At 43.6% G+C, this 23,563-nt stretch overlaps 1 protein-coding gene across 2 annotated transcripts in view; it reads left to right on the plus strand.

The window, feature by feature from the left end:
* The window catches only part of LOXHD1 (lipoxygenase homology PLAT domains 1), a 275,680-nt gene that overhangs the window by 94,873 nt on the left and 157,244 nt on the right, over positions 1–23,563 (plus strand). For both annotated transcript variants that reach the window (XM_068251570.1, XM_068251579.1), the window contains exons 8-9: positions 6,546–6,660; positions 19,590–19,670. In XM_068251570.1, coding sequence (XP_068107671.1) covers positions 6,546–6,660; positions 19,590–19,670 — 196 coding nt within the window. The remainder of the gene's footprint in view (positions 1–6,545; positions 6,661–19,589; positions 19,671–23,563) is intronic.

Consider the following 23,563-nt stretch of genomic DNA (forward strand, 5'->3'; position numbering starts at 1 on the left):
TCTAAGATCCCTTTAAATGCAGGTATAGAGTTTGCCATAACGACTTCCTGTGGCAATGCATTCCACATCTTAATCACTCTAACTGTAAAGAACCCTTTCCTAAATAAATGGCTAAAACGTTTTTCCTCCATGCGCAGATCATGTCCTCTAGTCCTTTGAGAAGGCCTAGGGACAAAAAGCTCATCCGCCAAGCTATTATATTGCCCTCCAGGCGCGGAGCTAGGGGGGGTCGGGGTAGGACAAGTGCCTCGGGGGGCCGGGTCCCCAAGGGCGCCCAGCTGAGCTTCGGGTTTTTTTTTTGTTGCGGGGCTGAGGGGAGCAGCGCAGAGAAGAGAGAGAGCTGTGCGGACGGTGGGGAAGGGGGGCCATCTCCCCCCTCCTTCCCTCACCTTAGGTGCTCTCTCTCTCCCTCGCTGTCCCCTCCAATGTCTGTCTGGTGGCTGGCAGCGGCGGGCGGAACTCACCTCCGTCACGCTCCAGCGTCGGAACACCGGCCGGAAGTTCGGGTGCGCAGCCGCTGCTCTGGTCTGGACCAGACCAGAGTAGCGGCTGATCCATCCGGCGCTGCGACGAGACGGAGGTAAGTTCCGCCCGCCGCTGCCAGACACCGGACAGACATTGGAGGGGACAGCGAGGGAGAGAGAGAGCAGCTCTGCTCTGCGCTGCTCCCCTCCTGCTGGGGAGGGGGACACCTGGCTACCTACTCTGGGCACCTATACCTCTGGCTACCTACTCTGGGCACATATACCCCTGGCTGCTGGCTACCTACTCTGGGCACATATACCCCTGGCGACCTACTCTGGGCACATATACCCCTGGCTACCTACTCTGGGCACATATACCCCTGGCTACCTACTCTGGGCACATATACCCCTGGCTACCTACTCTGGGCACATATACCCCTGGCTACCTACTCTGGGCACATATACCCCTGGCTACCTACTCTGGGCACATATACCCCTGCCTACATATACTGGGCAATATACCCCTGGCTACATATACTGGGCATATATACCCCTGCCTATATATACTGGGCATATATACACCCTGCCTACATATATACAATACAATACAATAACATTTCTATAGCGCTTTTCTCCCATAGGACTCAAAGCGCTTAGGCTCTCTCAGATTCAGTAATTAGTAGGATGAAGTATTCACACAACAAAAGTTATATTTCTGCAAATGCCAAACTGAACAGGTGGGTTTTCAGTCTGGATTTAAACACGTCCAGGGATGGAGCTGTCCTGATCTGTTGAGGTAAGGAGTTCCAAAACGTAGGGGCAGCATGACAGAAGGCTCTGGGACCAAAAGTTTCCAAGTGGACTCTGGGTATGACTAGATTATTAGAACCTGTTGATCTGAGAATGCGGGGATTGCTACGCAGCTGCAACATATCTTTCATGTATCCAGGGCCTAAATTATTCAGGGATTTAAATGTCAGTAGGCCGATCTTGAATAGGACCCTCCATTCTATAGGTAGCCAGTGAAGGGAGTGCAGGACTGGCATTATGTGGCAGTGACGGGGTTGGTTGGTTAGCAGTCTGGCAGCAGTATTCTGTATCAGCTGTAGTCGGTACAAGACCTTTTTTGGAAGGCCAGTGTAGAGAGCATTGCAGTATATATTGGGCATATATACCCCTGGCTACATATACTGGGCATATATACCCCCTGGCTACATATACTTGGCATATATACCCCTGGCTACATATACTGGGCATATATACCCCTGCCTATATATACTGGGCATATATACCCCCTGCCTACATATATTGGGCATATATACCCCTGGCTACATATACTGGGCATATATACCCCCTGGCTACGTGGACTGGGCATATATACCCCCTGGCTACATATACTGGGCATATATACCCCTGGCTACATATACTGGGCATATATACCCCTGGCTACATATACTGGGCACATATCCGCCTGACTATATATACTGGGCACATATTATTCTCCTGGCTACATATACTGGGCATATATACCACTGGCTACATATACTGGGCACATATACCTCTGGCTACATATACTGGGCACACATACCCCTGCCTACATATACTGGGCAGATATACCCCTGGCTAACTGTTCTGTGGACATCTCTACCCCTGGCTACCTGTTCTGGGGACATCTATACCGCTGGCCACCTATTCTGGGGACATCTATACTGCTGGCCACCTATTCTGGGGACAACTATAGACCTGGGGCTACCTATTTTTGGGGAACCACGTCAGATTGAGTGTATTTTGGAGAACTGCTGCCAGGTGAGAGGTGTCTACCATATTAAGGGGGCATTCTACCTATTTATGTGAAATGCTGTCTATTTATGTGACTCATGACTGCTAAATTTGTCTTTTTGGAGGCCTCATGGTTACTGAATTTGTCGTGTTGGGGGCCTCATGATTTGTTGGGGGCCTCAAGATCGCTGAATTTGTCTTGATGGGGGGGGGCTCATGATTGCTGAATTTGCCTTGGAACATGCTGGAAGGTACATACTGAGGGATGGTGGGTGAGCGTGAGCCTGCTAACCTCCATATACATTTGGCTCCACCCATAACCACGCCCACATTTATTATGTGACCACGCCCCTTCTTGGCGCGGCGCACTGCGCGCGCCGCAACCTTAACTTTGGGGGGGCGCATTAATAGTCTTTGTCCCCGGGCGCTGAAAATCCTAGCTACGCCTCTGTTGCCCTCTGATGTATTTATACATGTTAATTAGATCCCCTCTAAGGCGTCTTTTCTCTAGACTAAATAAACCCAGTTTATCTAACCTTTCTTGTTAAGTGAGACCTTCCATCCCACGTATCAATTTTGTTGCTCGTCTCTGCACCTGCTCTAAAACTGCAATATCTTTTTTGTAATGTGGTGCCCAGAACTGAATTCCATATTCCAGATGTGGCCTTACTAGAGAGTTAAACAGGGGCAATATTATGCTAGCATCTCGAGTTTTTATTTCCCTTTTAATGCATCCCAAAATTTTGTTAGCTTTAGCTGCAGCTGCTTGGCATTGAGTACGATTATTTAACTTGTTGTCAATGAGTACTCCTAAGTCCTTCTCCAAGTTTGATGTCCCCAACTGTATCCCATTTATTTTGTATGGTGCTAGACCATTAGTACGTCCAAAATGCATGACCTTACATTTGTCAACATTGAATTTCATCTGCCATGTATGTGCCCATATAGCCATCCTATCCAGATCCTGTTGCAATATGACACTATCTTCCTGAGAGTTGATGATTCTGCACAATTTTGTATCATCTGCAAAAATAGCAACATTGCTCACTACTGCATCTACTAGGTCATTAATAAATAAATTGAAGAGCACTGGACCCAGAACAGACCCCTGTGGGACCCCACTGCTAACAGTCTCCCATTTTGAGTACGATCCATTGACCACAACTCTTTGTTTTCTGTCCATTAGCCAGTTCCCTATCCATGAACACAGACTCTTCCCCAGTCCTTACATCCTCAACTTTTGCACCAGACTTTTGTGAGGAACAGTGTCGAAGGCCTTTGCAAAGTCCAAGTATATCACATCTACAGCATTCCCAATATCCATATTAGCATTCACTACCTCATAAAAGCTGAGCATGTTAGTCAAACAGGACCTGTCTTTAGTAAACCCATGTTGATGCTGAGAAATAAGATTATTTTCTATTATGAAGTCATGTATAGTATCTCTTAGTAACCCCTCAAATAGTTTGCATACAACTGATGTTAAGCTTACAGGTCTATAATTTCCTGGATCTGATTTTTTGCCCTTCTTAAATAATGGGAAAACGTGGGCTGTACGCCAATCCACTGGGACTCTGCCAGTTGCAAGAGAGTCACAAAAGAGAAGATAAAGGGGTTTATCTATAACTGAACTTAATTCCCTTAGGACCCGAGGATGCATGCCTTATGGGCCAGGTGTCTTGTCTATTTTTATTTTATTTAGTCTTGCCTTCACTTCTTCCTGCGTTAAGTATTTAATATTATAGTTAGAAGATTGAGACTTTTCTGCCTCTGTAATTTGCAACAGTGCTGTTTCCTTTGTGAAGACAGAAGCAAAGAAAGCATTTAATAACTCTGCCTTACCTTTGTCATCCACCATTGAATTCCCACCCTCATCCTTTAGGAGTCCTATACAGTCAAACTTTCTTTTTTTAGAGTTGATGTACTTGTAAAACTTTTTTGGGTTAGATTTGATATCCCTAGCGATTTGATTTTCAGCTTCGATCTTTGCCAGCCTAATTTCTTTTTTACAATTTTTATTGCACTCCTTATAATTGCTTAGTGCAGCCTCGGTCCCCTCCTGTTTTAGAACCTTATAGGCATTCTTTTTCCTCTTCATTTTATCTTTAACCTTTCGTTTCATCCATAGAGGCCTTTTTTTATTCCTAGACATTTTGTTTCCATATGGGATATACATACTACAATATTGATTGAGTATAAGTTTAAAAGCTTGCCATTTCCCTTCAGTGTCTTCCCCTTGTAGTACATTATCCCAGTTCACCAAACTTAGTGCCTGCCTAATTTGATTGAACTTTGCTTTTCTAAAATTCATAGTTTTAGTGGTCCCGCTGCCCCGTGGCCTATCAGTCACCAGATCAAACGTTATAATGTTGTGATCACTATTTCCCAAATGTTCTTGAACCTGCACATTTGATACATTATCTGGTCTATTAGAAATGATCAGATCTAGTAACGCATTCCCCCTAGTTGGTTCTGTTACCATTTGAGTCAAGTAATTGTCCTGTAGTGCTGCCAGAAATCTGCTGCTTTTACCAGAATGGGTAGCCTCAATACTCCAGTCAATGTCTGGAAAGTTGAAGTCGCCCATAATTATGACCTCATTTTTACTTGCAGCTTTTTCAATCTGCTGTAGTAATCGCAGTTCTGCAGCTTCATTAATAAGAGGTGGCCTATAGCATACCCCAATAAGCAATTGGCAACTTTTATTTCCACCATGAATATGGTGGTTGTATAAAAATGAGGTGAAAAAGTACTGTCAAAATTATTTTGAGTATTTGTTTTCTTGTTGGAGGTGTAAAAGTCATTTTATTTACAATTTATCAAAATATAACCTAGGAGAAAACTCAGGTGAAAAAATGAATTGCATATGGGCCATTATTTTTGATCTTCCATTTTAAATAACTTCTCAGTACTTTGCAACTGAAAAAGTACTAAAAAAGTGGATGAAAAAGTACAATCAAAATTATTCTGAGTATTTGTTTGCTTGCTGGTGGTTTAAAAGGTATTTTATTGACAATTTTGAAAATGTGGCCAAGGGGAAAACTCAGGAGAAAAAGTTAATTGCATATGGGCCCTGAAATCCTAAGGTAACTGATTAAACTACCCTTGTAAATCTAAAAAAAAAAACTGCCTGATCTGATAGGTCATCTTATTATGAATTGATTACATTAAAAGTGTGTAAAATAAGATTTCCCTGTATCTTGCCCAGCTTTGTCACAGCTTTCCTCCCGGGGCAGCAATTGTTCTTTAATGCCTGCTGACCACCTTCTTCCACGAAATTCAGGCCAGTTTCACACTCCTAACCAGCAGTGCAAGAGCGTTGCGGTGCGATGAACACATTGCACCACAACGCTAAAAATATCCTTCAGGAATTACTGCGGCAATGCGTGGTTATCTCCCTTCTGGCAGCAAACCAAGCAGGAAGTAAGACTCTTTAACGCTCACTTCCTGTGTCCATAGTTAGAATTGCGCAGAAGTTTTTTTCCCCCACTTATACTCTCAGGGGTCTGCCCGGTAGGTGGCAGTGCTAGGACGATTTCCAACAGATTCCACCCTGAAGTCCATTTCTCTGTGTGTGGCCAGGAAATAGATCCCTCTCCGATCAGATTTGATGTGAGAGTGTTCCATTTAATGGTCAATCTAGCCGTACATCATGTAGTGTATGGCCAGCTTTAGTGTTGGGGAGGCAGGTGGTTAGAGTTAGACATCAAGGACTTAATGTCAGGAACATTAGGGTAAGGTTTAAATTGAGAGGTAGTTCATGTTAGTCATCAGGCAGGGTTTAATGTTGGGGAGAAGGTTATGTTTAGATGTCAGAAAAGGGTTGATATTGGGGGGTGGTTAAGAAGGGTTTATTGTTGGGAGGGAGATTAAGGTTAAATGTCAGAAACAGGTTGACATGGTTGAGTAATGAAGGTTAGTCATCAGGAATGGGTTATTGTTGGGTGGGAGGTTAGGGTTAGATGTTAAGAAACAGTTGACTGTGTGGGATTAGTTGAGGTTAGGCATCAGGAAGTGTTAGGTGGCGCAGAGGTAAGGACAGGGGGAGGGGTAAAAAAGACAGGGGGAGGGGTTTTGTTAGAGGGATTAGTAATTGGTAGCTGTAAAGTGAGGGATCGATTGACAGAACAATCACCGAAAACATTGGCCCTCGAATCTAGTAGGGACATCATATTGTCACCCCACTGAGGGCTAATTGGTGGCATGAACTTATGTGCCCTTTAGTTCAAAGTATATCAGTGCTAAGATAGTTTGTAATAATATCAACCCTATTAAACTTATTTTTGTTACTCCTCTTAATAGTTTATGAAGTGGTGACCATAACGGGAGATGTACGAGGAGCCGGCACCGATGCCAATGTTTTTGTCATCCTTTTCGGGGAATATGGGATCACTCCCAAGATTCATCTCACCAGCAAGTAAGTAATGGAGTTCCCAGTGGGCATTGCATGTGCCAAGAATTGTGTGTTACTGCACAACTGGCAAAAGATATGAGGTCACTTGACTCAAGCAGATTGAAAGAGGATTTTGTGCCGTACATTCTGTAGTCTCGTGTTAGCCATTTGCCCCAGGTTTTAGGAGGAGGGTGATGGTTTCAATATTTTTCTTCATTTTTATTTTTTGAAACCTTTGGTATCTAACTTTGTGAGTATAGAATGTCAACTATTTCTTGACCTAGTAGATGACGAGGGGCCTAAACCACCCCAAAATAAAAAGTTGGCATGGCCACATATCACAAATACAGTATGACAAAGCGCTAGGGTCCTCAACACCATAGCCTTCTCGGGCCTCCAGATTGTGGTACGACTTTCCAGCTCTCCTTAATGTATCATGTACATCTCCTTCATCCAAGTTGAACCAAGCAGCTGCTTGAGGCCTCACCCACAGCAGAGTCCTCCCATGCTGCCAGGGCCGCCCTGTCTGTGAATTGCATGGCCTCCCTGTCACTCACACACAGACCTCAGATAAGTGGCAATGTGAACAGAAGGGATAGCGGTGCAGTGACCACAGAGGGCACATCAAATGCAGTAGTGAGGTCATTGCTCATTTCATGCCTTTGAAGTGTGCCACACAGCTACTGTGTGCTGCTTTGCTTTCTTTGGCTCACCACCGATCTGTGAGCAATGCGGATGGGGAGGCAACAGGAAATTCCATACCTCCACACCAATGCCCTATATGGGAAAAAGTTGTGTGTGTGTGTGTGTGGGGGGGGGGGGGGGGGTGTGGAGACACCTTTGGCTACTTATACTGGGAGGGACTATCTATACTGGTAGGACACCTTGGCCACTTATACCAGGGGTGACTACCTATACTGTGGGTCACCTTGGCTACTTATACCAAGGGGTGACTACCTGTACTGGTAGGACACCTTGGCTACTTATACCAGGGGTGACTACCTATACTGGGGGTCACCTTGGCCACTTATACCAGGGGTGACTACCTATACTGGGGGTGACCTTGGCTACTTATACCAGGGGTGACTACCTATACTGGGGGTCACCTTGGCTACTTATACCAGCGGTGACTACCTATACTGGGGGGGCACCTTAGCTACCTATACCAGGGGTCACTACTTATACTGGGGGGACATCTTAGCTACCTATACCAGGGGTCACTACCTATACTGGGGGGGGGGACACACACCTTGGCTACTTATACTGGGGGTAGCACCTTTTGCTACCTACCTATACTGGGGGTCACCTTGGCCACTTATACCAGGGGTGACTACCTATACTGGGGGTCACCTTGGCCACTTATACCAGGGGTGACTACCTATACTGGGGGGGCACCTTGGCTACGTATACCAGGAGTGACTACCTATACTGGGGGGGCACCTTGGCTACGTATACCAGGAGTGACTACCTATACTGGGGGGGCACCTTAGCTACCTATACCAGGGGTCACTACCTATACTGGGGGGACACCTTGGCTACATATACCAGGGGTCACTACCTATACTGGGGGGACACCTTGGCTACATATACCAGGGGTCACTACCTATACTGGGGGGACACCTTGGCTACATATACTTGGGGTAGCACCTTTTGCTACCTACCTATACTGAAGGACTACCTATATTTTTTTTTGTAGGGGACACACATTTGACTACCCATTATTATGGGAGAAGGGGCCTCTGACTTGGGATGGGCCCACAAATCATGTGCCGCTTAGGGTCACAAAAACCTCAGCAGCACCTCTGCCTCCATACCTTGCATACGCCAAGCCATCTTTTCCCCCTGCAGCACATGTGCGTTGCACTCTCCCTCTCCAACAATAACTTATGGTGAAGCTATCACCTATGCGCAGCTCGCAACCACTCTCACCCCTTGTATAGTGAATGCCACGCCGGAGTGTGCCGGGTTGTATAATAGTTAGTGATGATCGAAAACCTAGATGTTCGGGTTTGGTTAGGTTCAGCTGACGTCATCCAGCCCGCCTGCCCCCTCCCGCCACCAGGGGGCGCCGATCCTCGCAAGAGCCGGCCTGCCCCCCCTGCTACCGCCGGGGGGGGGGGGTGTCAGGCCGGCTCTCGGGAGGTGTTCAATCATCACTAATAATAGTCAAAACATATACCCCATGGAGCACAGCACAGTGGCAGCTTGCAAATACTGTATGCAGTGGTTGTACTAAGACTGTACAGCATGTGTGACTTTCCTGACATGGTGGAATGGACAATGCCAAAGCAACCTTGTTGACGAGACGAGGGAACATGGCAGCAAGCCTGGCTCGTCCTGTCTGAAAATGTGACTTTAGCCAAAAGTCAGATTTTTCAAGGAGTGATTATGGGGGCCTACATGGAAAAAAGGCTCCTGGAAGAAAGAGCACAGGGGATTAGCGCTAGCAGAATATGGTTAAAATGAATGCTATTTTCCTACTGAACTCCGATAGCAAAATATCAGTTAATGTTTACCAATATTTTACTATGGCTAAACCTAACCCTACTCTCACACAGAGCCCTCCCCCCAATGCCTAACCCTAACACCCCCCCCCACCCCCACCAATGGTGCATAACCCTAAGACCCCCTCCTGGTGCTGCCTAACCCTAAGACCCCCTCCTGGTGCTGCCTAACCATAACCACCTGGTGGTGCTTAACCCTCTGCCACAAACAGGGCTGTGCAGTCGGAGTCGAGGAGTCGGAGCCATTTTTGTTACCTGGAGTCAATGTCAGAGGTTTCATAAAATGAGGAGTTGGAGTCGGATGATTTTTGTACCAACTCCACAGCCCTGGCCACAAAGCCGCAATATGCGCCCGATTAGTGGCAAACAAGGTACATTTCAGCGCTGTGAGGTGCCAAAATTTACCTGGTTTGCCACTGATCGTGCACCGAAATGTACCTTATTTGCCGCGTAGCGCAGACATTATAAAAGCCGTGATTTGCTGCTAATTGTGGCTTTTATAATAGGCGGTATATGGCGGTACTATTTTTTCCATAAGGACTCCTGCACTTTTTTTTTCTGATTTGATTATGGGGACCAGGGGGAACAAGGAGAGGAACGGACAATGCATAGAAGTATGTGGATCCAGCATTCCCTTACCTCTGTGCACACCTTAGGTAGCTGTGCCTTGCCCCAAATCAGGTATACTTTAAAAGAGTACCTTTTGTAAAAAAAAGACAGAGCTGGTAAGATTGGGGGGTTGTCAGGATTAAATATTTAACTTTTTTATACATCATCCCTCCAGGTAGGCGATCACTTCACCTCCCTGATATTGCAGCCTTGGCAAATGTTTTTAACATTTTCCGGTTAAAGTGAACCTCCGGACTAAAAATCGACTCAGCAGAACTGAAAAGGCTTGGTGTTTCTTTAAAGGTTTCACAGCATCAGAACTTTGTTTTTCTTACCAAAGCATCCTTTTTAGCTGCATTTTTAGCTAAGCTCCACCCATCAAAGATGAAAAGCCTGGGCTTTTTTCCCCTGATGCTGTGCAGAGCATGATGGGATTTCCTATGTTGTTGTTCACGTTGCCTAGCAACTGGGAGAGGTGCTCAGGACACAGGACAGTTGGAACTGTGTCTCATGCTCCCTGTCACCTCCTTTCAACCAAAAAGATGGCTGCCATCATGAAATCAAACATTTGCCTGTTCTTTTTAAAACAGTGTGGGCAAGAGATTATATTACCTATCTATTTTAATTAACATAACTAATGTAACTTGATGACAGTATGTTTGTTTAGGCTGGAGTTCCTCTTTATGCTTTGGCCACGCCCATCTGTGTTACCGTGGGTCACCCCAGCTCGGCAGCCTTGCACACAGGCTAAGAGCTATGACAGTCTTTAGGAACATTGCCGCGACTGCATTGCCGAGGAGGGTGACCTGTGATGATGTCACATCAGGTAAGTATTTCAACCTGAGACACCCCCCCCCCCCCTTCCTTTTGATCCATCATCATTTAGACCAGCTCTGCCTTTTTTTACCTGGAGGTACTCTTTAAGAATGTTCTATAAAGCTGCATGTGACCAAACAAAGCCACTATATCAAACCATCTTCCGGGTACCCTTCTAAGCCATAGGTGGTCTCCCAGTCCACGATCCCCTCATAGAGGCAACATTCCCGGCCCCAGGTTGCTAACCTCCTATTTAGATATTAGTAATACATTATTTATTATTTGTGTTTTCTTTATGTGCTTTGTGTTTATTACTCATTTTGTTGTTGATTGTGTTTTTGTTGTATGTTTTTATGAAGAATGTATACATTGTGTTTTATCCTTGTTACAGCACAGACAAGAGGTAACAGCCCAGGTCTAAGTGTTAGGAGCAGTGAAGAGAGAGAATTTGCCCTGTGTACACAGTCATGTGGTAACGAAAATACATGAGACTTCAATAGTCTTTTCGTCCCACCTTTTTTTTGCCATACGCTTGTGTGTAAAATGACATCTTCTGAGGGGCTCTGGTCAGATAAGCAGAGACAATGGATGGTTTGCTGCCCGCCGCCGTATGTGAGAACACTCCATTAGCGTTCCTCTCCTCACTCTGATTAGCGGGGTCGGGGATTAGGAAGACGCTGCTTGTGCTCTCCGATAAGCCTTGCGCCTGCTTCAGAAATCCTTTCAAATGATGGGAGTCTAATAACTGTGTGGCCCAGACTGCTCCACTCAGCGGCAGAAGGGCGACTCTAGAGCAGCTTAATCCTTGTCATACCAAAATCTTTCATTAAGCGTTTAATAGAAGGGAGGGTGAGAGGGAAATGGAATATTTTAGGAGGCTCTTCGCTTATTCTAGCGAGAAGTTTGTGAGAATTTTAAAGGAGGACTCCGTGAAGTGTCTGTGGCTGAACAGTGGCCTCCAGACACAGCACTTTGCTTAGACTATTGCTTCCATGGGTTATGATACCAAACAGAGCCTGCGCTTCCATATGGGCAAACTGGGCCCCAGTGCCCAGAGCCCCCCCACCGCCCATCCAGGTCTCCCCTCCAGCTGTATTGTGGTCCCCAGAGCCCCTGCAAACTTTTAGGCAGATCAGATGTCACTTGGTTAAAACAGGAAGCAGAAATGTTAAGTGATCACATGATTTACAAATCGATCACATGATCAAATCAGTCACATGCCTCTCTAATGGTGTGTATAATATATACCTCTTGGTTTTATGTCGGCCATTGGGGATTGGGACCCAACGCCTAGGATGACATCGCTGGCCGGCCTGTACAGACGTATGTCAGCTATGCAGTGAGGGGGCGGAGGGACGAGGGAGCGGTGCGCGTGTGATGTCACGCGGCAGGCGGGGGAGTGGCACAGACAATTCGATCAGCCATTGTGGGGGTGAGTTGACCCACCCGGCACATTGTTAGGGGTCGGCAGCTGCTGTACATATGCCTGACTATCAGCTCAGGTGGTCGTTTTCGGACGCCTTAGTCAGGCGTGTGTACAGGCCTTAGATTTAGGGATAAATTGTGTAGGGAAAATTGGCCGTCTTTGACTATTACTGCTTGTCACAAGGTTGATTGCAGATTTATTTCTTATTGGCCTTTACCCCACCTATTTTTCAGTATGGCAAAAAAAATCTGAAATTTCATGTATTTTCAGGTAATTCGTTGTTGTATGTTGTATAAGCATGCCTGACTTTCTTTTTGCACAGAACCAGAAGACAGACTACCAGCCTCCTCCAGCAATAACTGATCCAGCTGAGTTATCAAAACGGGTGCAGGGAAAACTAAAGCTTGAATAGTGTGGGAAAGAGTTATAGACTTTCTTTTTATTGCTGACTATGTCTTCATTGGCAGAGGTATTACTAGTAAGACAGCAGTGGAGCCCAAGACCATGGAAGGGTGGCCAAATGCTTCCTTCCTATGATACAGGCCCCAACCTCCAGAAAAAATGCTGCAGTAGTCACAGTTGTTATGGTTGCGTACGGGATAGGGGAGAGGATGAAGGTGGCCTCACTGTCATAGAGGTGGTTGGCAGGAGGATGCATTCATGAAAGCTACACTTTTAAATGACCCTTGACTAGTTGTATTCTCTTGTCTTGGGGTCATCACTGGATTAGGGGTTGGAGATAAAGGCGTGTGAATGAAGAGGAAAGCCTATCAATTTTTTGCTGGGGAACTCCATGATTTGTATGCCACTTCCTGTTCCTGGCACCTTCCTATTCTGGAGAGTCTCAGGAACAGGAAATAATGGACAGCAATAAAAGATTTTAAATCTTCCCCACGTCTTCAAAATATATTTTACACAGTATTTGCCACTCTTGGAGAGATTTCCCAACTTCCTGTATTGACAGGAAGTGATGGAACTGGCGAAGACTGCAACACAGACAGCAATAAATATTTAAAGTTCTAATCCCTATCGCACTATGTAAAACAGTTTATTTCCTTCTTGGAGACACTTTGAACGAGGGGTTTGTGCCGGGGACGGCGACAGTGCATAGGAGCGCACGGCAGTTTTACAGTTAATTACACTGACTAAGTAGCGCGTATTGCGCAGTTAGCGTGACCTGTGTTATTTAAGTAACGCAAGCATTGTTAGAGTAACGTACGCTACGTTCCCAGCTAAAGGCAACTTTACCATCATTTTGAGAATATGGCCCATTGTCTCCATAGGCCAAGAATACACATTTTATGCGTTTAAAGTAAATCTTAGCTGAAAGCTGCAACAAAAAACAGATACTTACCTTTATAGGCCTCCTGTGTCCTCCTTGCCCCTACGGACGCTGCCCGGGACCCTCTGGAAGGTCGCAGCTGCCCTCCTTTTCATCCATGAGCACGGCTATACTGTGTCCGCTTGAGTATGGCCACGCCCGTACTCCCTCAGAAGCAGTACTACGCTGCTTGTACATGGTGGGGAGCGCAGCCACGGTAACATATCTGACAAGCTCTTCTCAGAAATGTTCCCGAGGGTCTGTGCTCAGCAATGGTTACATAGTTACATAGTTACTTTGGTTGAAAAAAGACATACGTCCATCGAGTTCAACCAGTACAAAGTACAACTCCAGCCTGCTCCCTCACATATCCCTGTTGATCATAAAATCCCTGGATTAACATCATTGGCATTACCTAGTAATTGTAGCCATGGTGGTGGTGAGAAGGACACGGAAAGCCTCTGGATTATCCAGAAGCTTCCCTCTACTGTTTTTTGTTTCAGCTTTGGCCCAGGGTACACCATAAAGTGTTTTGTTTTTCTTCCACGCATCTTGATATAAAGCAAACCTGACACGAAAATAAACTTATGAGATAATGAATTATATGTGTAGTACAGCTAAGAAATAAAACATTGGTAGCAAAGAAAAGAGTCTCAGATGAGTTAAAACACTTCAGTTTGTATCTATGCAAAAGAGCTTCTCTGAACTCTCTGACCGTCTGGATCGAATACAGTCCTGTTTTCTGAAGCAGTTAAGCAGCCAGGAGACAGTGAGAGACAGCTTGAGATAAGATTTTACTGCAGGAAAGGTCAAAAGGTCATTATTTCTGCTTGTGTGGTTTCTTAACTGCAAATATGACAACATGATATGAGAGTCTTTTCTTTGCTACCGGTATTAATGTTGTATTTATTATCTGTACTACACATACAATTCATTATATCATAAGTTTATTTTGCTTTAGGTTTGCTTTAATGTTGGCTAACTAAATAAATATTTTAATAAAAGCACTGTGGGTATTTTTAAGAAGTAAAATTAAAAAAGATTAGAACTTTGTATAAAGTAACTGCAGATAGGAATTGGGGACACGCCCTGGATGGGGTCATGTGACAAAGCGAGGCACATTTAAATATCAAAATAAAAAATAAAATAAAAAATCAATTGACCTGACATTGGCCTCAATTCACTAAACTTATCTCCTGTCTTTAATAACTCTTCTAGAGTTGTTACCATGGTGATAAGGCATGTAGTATTCAGGAAACATTTTACCTCAGGCAAACCTAAAGTTAACTCTTCTGTCTTTAAGTTAACTCTTTAATCCTTAAAATAACTCCAGAGTTAAAGACAGGGGCCCATATGCAATTCTCTTTTTCGCCTGCGTTTTCTCCTAGGTGATATTTTTACAACTTGTCATAAAAAGCCTTTTAAGCCATCAGCAAGCAAGAAAATACTCCGAATAATTTTGATAGTACTTTTCACTAACTTTTTGGTACTTTTTCCATTGTAAAATGCTGAAAAGTTAGTTTAAAGAGAAAATAAAAATGATTTCCTAGGAGATAACTCAGGTGAAAAATGTAATTGCATATGGGCCAAGCTGTTCATTAACTGCATGTGAAAATAACTACAGAGGAGGAGGTAAATTAACTACATAGGAGGTAAATTAACTACAGGAGAGGTAACGTAAGGAATGAAGAGATAAGATAACTCTCTTACTAGTGGAGGTAAGTTTTCTCTTGCCTTATTATCTCCAGCATGATCTTAGTGAATTGAGTCCATTCTGTCAAAACACACATCAAGTTTTGATGAACGAAAAAATGTAAATAATGACCGTGATCTGATTATTGGTGCTGGTTAGGCTGGTTTGAGTTTTTTTAAGTCTGCTGATGTTCTGGGATTTTCATGCAGAACAGTCTCGAGACTTTAGTCTTAAGGTGGCCACACACGATACAATAAAATGATCCGATTTTACAGTAATTCGATAAAAACGATCGTATCTCCCGAAAAAATCGAAAGCTTTTTTTTCATTCGACTGAAAAATCCGATCGGATTTCCCGTTTTCTTCGATTTTAATCGATCCGGACTGCCAGATATTTTTCTTCAATCTTTCTAAAGATTGTATGGTGTGTGTTGGATTGTCAATTTATTAATATACACACCCTAGCAATTTTGTTAGAGTTTCCAATCATTTTTATCATAATTGGGGGAAAAATTGAACATAGGTGTGTGGTACATTGGTCATATTTTTGAAATGTTACAATCAGTCAGAAAAATTGATTGCAATTCTTAAATTGAACAGATATTTAAAAAATTGTATGGTGTGTGGCCACCTTTATAAAGGGCAAAAATTAAGTGAAGTGTTCCATCTTGTGAGTGGTACCTAGAATCGTTTACCCATACACTTTTGTTATCCGCAACCACCATTGCCTATTATGCACCCCGACATTTTCTGCTCTGATGGATGTGGATTGAAAAGGGTTAAAGCACAACTCTAGCAAAAAAAAAGTAAGCAGTTAAAATCTGACAGAATTGACAGGTTTTGGACTAGTTCATCTCCTCATGGGGGATTCTAAGGGTTTTCTTTGTTTTCAAAAGCATTCCCAGAAAGGCAGTTGCTGAGTCTGACAAAATAGTGTGCAAGTGAGTAGGGAGGCTGGCTGGTATTTTACTATTTTGGCAGTTAAATTGCCATTTAGGAAATGTCAATCCGATAGAAAATCTGCTTTCCAGCATTTCTGCGGTGGAAATCGATATGCAGAAATTAGAATACCGCTGAAATACCGCATTACCGAGACTAGGAAATGTAAAGCCAATCAAAAGACTTGGAAATATTGGAACAATCAGAGAATTAGTATTGTACCGCGGGAATCAGATTACTGTGGAAATTTTTGGCCAATCAGAAGACTCGGAAGTATTAGGCCTATTAGAGAATGCAGAAGTTTACTATCTTATTTTCTCCACAATTAACTTTATTTACAAAAATAACAACAACAAAAAATCCTGCAGAGTCGGAAATTGGAATTTCAGATTGCCGCAGAAATCCTTGTAAATCGGAAAGACACTTGTCAGAATGCGGAATTATGTTGGAATTAAAACTCGCATTTCCGACCTTCCCTAATCAAAACTAGGCAACTATCCGTGTCATTAAAATGTAGTCTTATCACCCCCATGTGGAGAAAACGTGGAATAGCAGCACATGATATTAATTTCTTGGAGTCCTGAATGCTGCCCAGTGGGAACAGATAACAGATTGTTAAATCAAACAAGGATTGGTTGCTCTGGGTAGTTTTACTTTTCTTGAAACCTACCTTGATAAATCTTCCATACTGAACAGTGATCTTCGGAACTGGTTTACTGCATCTAGTCCTTCCTTTTGTTTATTTTTTTAGCCTTTTCTGCATAATACCTTTACAGCACCCCAGCAAGCAATTTTTTAAAAAATAATGTTAAGTTCAAAATTATAATCCTTCAGCAAACAGTATATATGTATATATAATGTAAAGTACACACATGCTGTTCTCACCAGTTAGGACCCTAGTGTTCGCGCTAAACGCTAGCGATTGCGATTCAGCAGCAAAAATCGCTCCGCGGCGCGATCGCATTTGAGTAAAAAACAAATCGCGGTAGTGGAATCTACCTACCACGATTCCTATTTTAAAATACAAACCGTAGAGATTTTAAAATCACTAGCTGTTTGCGATTTTACGATTCAGCATCGCAATCGCCGCTAGTGGAAAAGGGCCCTTAGGGCTGATTCCCACTACAAGAGCTTTTTAAGCGCTAGAGATTTTAAAAGCTCTTGCTAATGCAAGGCTTTGGGGATCTTTCCAAAATCACATCGCTCCAGTGTGCACACACACATAGGATAACATTAGCAAAAGCAAAAGGCTGGTTTCACAGTGGGACGTTACAGGCGCACGTTAGAGCAGCCTGTAACGCACCCCACCGCACAGCAATGAAAAATCAATGGGCTGTTCACAGTGCCCACGTTGCGTTACTTAGTTACTGCATGCAGTACTTTATAATCGGCAGAGCCGCGTTAGACTGCTTGCACATGATCAGTAATGTTGGGGAGGAGCGGAGAGCGGTCAGGCACATGGCTAATTAATATTCACTGCACTCAGTGACGTGCAGTGTTTACTTCCTGGAGCGGCCACTCTGTGCGGCGGTTGGCCGGGCGGGACCACGTGATGCCGCATGCGTCCAAGAGTACGCATCACGGACGCCAGAGTGAGCTGCACTACGAGGCTCACTCTGACGTCCACATCAGAGAGCACTAGGCGTTGCGTTAGGGGCACGTCATGCGACCTTAACGTCCCCTAAAACGCAACGTGCTGGTGTGAAACCAGCCTTAAAATCTCAAAGCCCTCATAAAATCTCTTGTAGTGTGAATTAGACCTTAAAGTTCTAAAGTTCTTAAAGTTTTTTTCCTTGTCTCATCTAAGTTTACATTTTGTCAGTGCTCCGAAGAATTACTTTGTTAATTTGTAACAAAGCTAAAATGTAAAACTAAAATACCCACAGTGTTTCTATAAAATACAATTTATGCAACCTGATGCAATGTAACATATATGGATTATGTCTGTCATTGTGCTTCTAAGCTGTGATTGGTTACTAGATAAGCACCATTACCTTTCATGCGCAGTGTACCGGTTTCCACAAATGTTCTACTTTGGGCTTATTTGATGTCAGGAAGTGAAATCTCCAGAATATTCCCTCCACACCCATAGCAGCCAATCAGAACTGCTCTTTTTGCCAATCTGGCTTCAGCAAAACATAATGTGATTGGTTGTTGTGGATGTGACCTCATTTTGCGCATCGTCACTGCTCATTGTGATGTCCTCTTTAAGGGTCAGCTCACTCGAGATGAATATTTAGTTTATGGTTGGACGTTGGTGTAGGGTAAGATACATGTCTCAGACACATGGTGGCAACAATAGCCCCTGCAACCCCTGCAATTGCAAGGGGGCCTCTCCTCCTCCCATCTGAATGTAGAGTATCACAGGGAGTGGTCGATCCGGAAAACAGATTGTCCAACTTACCCCAAAACATCCAACCTTCTAAGCATTCCTTTTGGTCCTTCCATGCTTAGTTTGCTTCATTGAATAATAGCATTGCCCAAGAATAGGGCTAATCAGTATTCCCTACAGAATTCCCATAGGATAAAACAGGAAGTGACATATCATCACCTGATCACGACCAGCTAATGAGAGAGCTGCTCATCAATCATGTGCCACATCCACTTCCTTTTTTATCCTGAAGAGGATATGAAAGATGCAGATGCCACCAGCCAATTGCAAACGTACAAATCAATCATGTGATCATCATGTGTCAGTTCTGCTTCCTGTTTTTCTTTCTTAAACCATTTCTTAAAGGGATACTTACTACCTCTACTCAGGAGCTCAATCCACTGACATACCTGTGTGATGGCTTCTGACATGATGCTGTCACTAAAAATGACCGCTAATTGTGTTTTTCCATCATATATTTATTATTGGTTGCCCACATTTGTGACATGTTTGCATTTATCTTCCTTTGGCTTCTTATATCTGTCAGGAAATTTTCCCCATCCAAAGGGAATCTGTAACTTAAAGAAATTAAAAATACAGACACTTACCTCAGGAGGGGCAAACCTCTGGATCCTATTGAGGCTTCTCCCATCCTCCTGATCTAGTATTGGCATCGCTGAACAACCAATTACAGCATGCACATTTAAAGCAGATTGTGTGCAGCTTCAAAATGGAGCAATCAAAATCAGCAGGAAGTTCATTTGATTGGTCCAATTCTAAGCCGCCTACATTTCATCAGCACCTCATGGGCTGTCTCTAAATAATTGTCACAGGAAGTGGGTGGAGCCGAGGACTCAAAGACGTGAGAAGCCGATTTGATTAGCCAGCATCTAACCAAAATAAATATCATCTCTGAGTTGGCCGACCGATTAAATAAGCTTGTGTGTCTGTGACGAGTCATGTTGTGGACTCGGAGAGGATTTTGATGCAGTGACCAGAATCCTCAACTGCTTTAAAGTTTTGTAAGTGTTTCAGTGACAAGAAACACATTTGGAAGCAATGTATGAATCCATCGTGGGTTTTTTTGTTTGTTTTTTTATATTAATTGCATTTCTTCCAAAGATGGCTGTTCAGTGTTCTTCCACCTTCCTGGCATGACAATGACTTTTGGATTCAACACTAACCGAAGTGTCTTATTTTTGCTTTGTGCTTGTGCATCTATTAGCCTGTATTATTATTTCAGTGCTAAACCTTTTCATCTGTGTGTGTTGTAGGAGTAGAACGGCCTTTGAGAGGGCGAAAACCGACGTGTTTCGGGTTAAAACCAACAATGTCGGACCCCTCAAGAAGATAAGGTAGGAATCCTGGGCCTCTCGGTGGGTTGAGTACCTGTGCTTGAACCATTGATAAAGCAGTATATGAGCCAGAAGTTCAGATAATGATCTGACTAAAGTCTGACTGGATTAACTGCATGCTTGTGTCAGGTGTGTGACTCAGACACTACTGCAGCCAAAGAGGTGAGCAGGACTGCCAGGCAACTGGTATTGTTTAAAATTGTTTCAAAGGAAATAAATGTCAGCCTCCATATTCTTCTCAATTCAGGTGTACTTTAACTATTTATTGTCCTGCGGGCACTATATCTACGCCCCACAGGACTTCATCAGAAGTCCCAGGGGCGTAGATACTCGTCTACTGCCACTGATGTGCGTCGGTGTGCGCCCGTGACAGTCAGTTACCGGAAGGATTGGTGAATGGGAACATATGTTCCTAACACCAATCTAAATGCCGATTACTGAATAATCTCTGCTGTAACGAACAGCAGAGGTTATTCAGTGAAGTCTGCAAAAAAAACGCAAATGTTTAGTTTTGTGTCATACAGAAAACTCTTATTCAGCTTTCTATATTGGAAGGCGACATCTAGTGGACAAATATAACAGTGCACTATCCTATTAATTAATCGGTTTGCTGAAGGTGTTTTGTCTTTAAATTTCTAGAGAAATTGGCCCATATGCAATTCACTTTTGCGCCTGAGTTTTCTCCTGGGTGCTATTTTTAAACTTGTAAATAAAATTCGTTCTTGATCTCCAGCAAGCAAGAAAATACTTAAAATAGTTTTGATAGTACTTTTTTTCACCTACTGTACTTTGTGGTACTTTTTCAATTGCAAAGTGCTGTCATTTTATTAAATAGCAGATAAAAAATGATCTCCTAGCAGAAAACTCCGGAGAAAAAGTGAATAGCATTATGTCCATTATACGGTAAAACAGCATAGGCCCTTTTTCAATTTTCAATCAACTTCAATTCACTTTTTCTGCTAAGTTTTCTCTTAGGAGATTCATCTTCTGTTTAAGATAACTTCTTCTGTTTAAAGTGGATCTGAGATGAAAAACTAACTATAACAAGTAATTTGTCTATATATCTTATCTAAAGTTTAGATAGTTTACACAGCAAATCTAGCTGCAAACAGCTTCAAAAGTTTATGATTATTTACTCCTGTGATACAATGAGGGCAGCCATGTTCTGTTTGTCACATTGTCACAGGCTGAGGGATGGAGATGCTATCAGATTGCCTGTGTGTAAATTCAGTCCCCTCTCCTCCTCCCTCCTCCCCTCTGCCTCTGAAATCTCTGGCTAGTAATACCTCCCTCTCCTCCTGCCCAGACTGAGCTCCCATAACCCTTGCTATTGTGCCAAGGCACAAAAGGAGCTGTGGGCGAGGCTTGTTTAGTTTATAGGGAATTAGAGTATTAAAACAAAACAAAAAAGTATTTGGCTTGAGGAATGCCCTATAAACTATATGAAAGGAACACAATTATGCAATGAGTAAAAGTGTATCTCGGATCCACTTTAAGATAACTTTTTTAGCACTCTGCAATTCAAAAGGTACCAAAAGGTAGGTTAAAGAACTGTCAAAATTATTCCGAGTGTGTGTTCTACACATAAACACATGCTTAGCTGAGCTTCATGGCTCGTTTCCACTACGCAGCACACGAGCCATGAGTCAGCGCGGCTCAGAGTTGCACGCGATTCCCCCAGGGGCGGTGCTTGCAATCCCATTCATTATAATGAATGGGATCGTGGGCGCAATCGCCCCAAAATACGTGCAACCATGCGCTGGGATTCATAAGTGAATCGCAGCGCATGTATGGAAACATCATACAGTACAGTTTATGCATTCTCTGATGTCCCTGCGATTGCGTTTCCATAAGTGCGGCTGAAAGCGCGCTATATGGAAATGAGCCCTCAGGAGTGGATGAAGGATAACTGGCTAAAACCAATTGCTGATAAAACTGAGGTTCTTGTTATCAAAATAATAAGTTCCAAATTATACCAGCCACCAGGTGCCACCTACGTCAAAACATAGCCGTTCAGGGGGTTAATAGAATGGGAGCGCCTTGGATTTATGGTTGTTCAAGGAATATTTAAAGAGGATCTTTCGCGAAAATCGTAAAATGTAAAACCGATACAGATAAGAAGTACATTTCTCCCAGAGTAAAATGAGCCATAAATTACTTTTTCTCCTATGTTGCTGTCACTTACAGTAGGTAGTAGAAATCTGACATTACCGACAGATTTTGGACTAGCCCATCTTCTCAGGGTTTTCTTTATTTTTATAAGTCAAAATAGTGTACAGTGAGCAGGGAGGCTGCCCAGCATCTTTGTATTAATAATTTTCAGGGAACGTCTTTATAAAGAATAAAGGCCATGCTGAGAAACCCCCATGAAGAGATGGACTAGCCCAAAACCTGTCAGTAATGTCAGATTTCTACTACTTACTGTAAGTGACAGCAACATAGGAGAAAAGTAATTTATGGCTCATTTTACTCTGGAAGAAACGTACTTCTTATTTGTTTGTGTTTTAAATGTCAAGATTTTTGCGACAGTTCCTCTTTTAAGTAAAAAAAAAAAAAAAAGATTTTAACTTTCCTGGGGCTTCTTGCAGCCTCCTGGAGTCTTCCCGGTGCCAGGAGTGTGCTGCGCATACGCAGTAGTGATTTTTACATACTGCGCATGCACAGAGCGCTCCAGGCTGCAGGAGTGCAATCAGGATGTGCGGTAGCGGGTAACTGGCGGTGACAGGTCAGCTTTGTGGGGGTTACTGCTGCTGACCGGAGGAAATGAGGTGAACGTTGTGGGCGCAGGATGACTCCAGGGGGCTGCAAGAAGCCAAGGTAAGTTAAAATAATTTTTTTACTTAAAGGACAACTGAAGTGAGAGTGATATGGAGGCTTCCATATTTATTTCCTGTTAAACAATACCAGTTGCCTGGCAGCTCTGCTGATCTATTTGGCTGCAGTAGTGTCTGAATAACACCACAGACAAGCATGCAGCTAATCTTGTCACATCTGACAATATTGTCAGAAACACCTGATCTGCTGCATGCATGTTCAGGGGCTATGGCTAAACTTATTAAAGGCAGAGGATTAGCAGGACAGACGGGAAGCTGGTATTACGGTATATGGAAATGAATATGGCAGCCGCCATATCCCTTTCACCTTTAACCTAATAGTTTAATACATACAGAGAACGTTCCTGCTGGATATTAGGCAAGAAGTATTGAATCAGGATGGTACCATTTATTGGCTTGCTTAGCGATAAATAAGAGTCAATTTTTGGCTTTTGAGCCTTCGTCAGATTATTAGGTAGAGAGATCAACGGTAGAGATGGCCCGAACCATTCACAAGCGAACAGGCCATGGGGAATGACCTCTGGGTCATTTCCGTGTTCGTCATGTTACGCATTACTGCGCAGAAGCTTTCTCAGCGTCCTTGATCACCTGCCTGCAGCTGGGAGCATTCTGTGTGACGTCATGCGCAGAGCGCTCCTGGCTGTGGGCGTGTGAATAAGGAGGTGCGGCCGCCAGGAAAGCGTCTGCGCAGTAATGCGTAATATGTAGAACCCGGAAATGACCCCGAGGTCATTCCCCATGGCCTGTTCGCTTGTGTGCGGTTCGAGCCATCTCTAAGCAACGGTTTTGACAAAGATAGCAACACTATGACACTAAAGAACTAATAAAAGAACTAATAAATGTTGGCGTAAGATAGAACTAAGCAGGTCTGGATTTACCATGAGGCACTGTAGGCACGTGCTTACAGGCGCCTGATGATGGAAAGGCGGCTTTCTCCCCTCCTCGAGTGCCTCCCTCCATCCTTCCCTATGCAGAGTCCTGAAGATAGTGTAAATGAGAGGTTACTAACCTAACCTGGCTCTCGTCATTCCACTGACGAGAAATCCCTTCACCTCTAGC

The sequence above is a fragment of the Hyperolius riggenbachi genome, chromosome 1, assembly GCF_040937935.1.
Source record: "Hyperolius riggenbachi isolate aHypRig1 chromosome 1, aHypRig1.pri, whole genome shotgun sequence".
Taxonomy (NCBI): Eukaryota; Metazoa; Chordata; class Amphibia; order Anura; family Hyperoliidae; genus Hyperolius; species Hyperolius riggenbachi.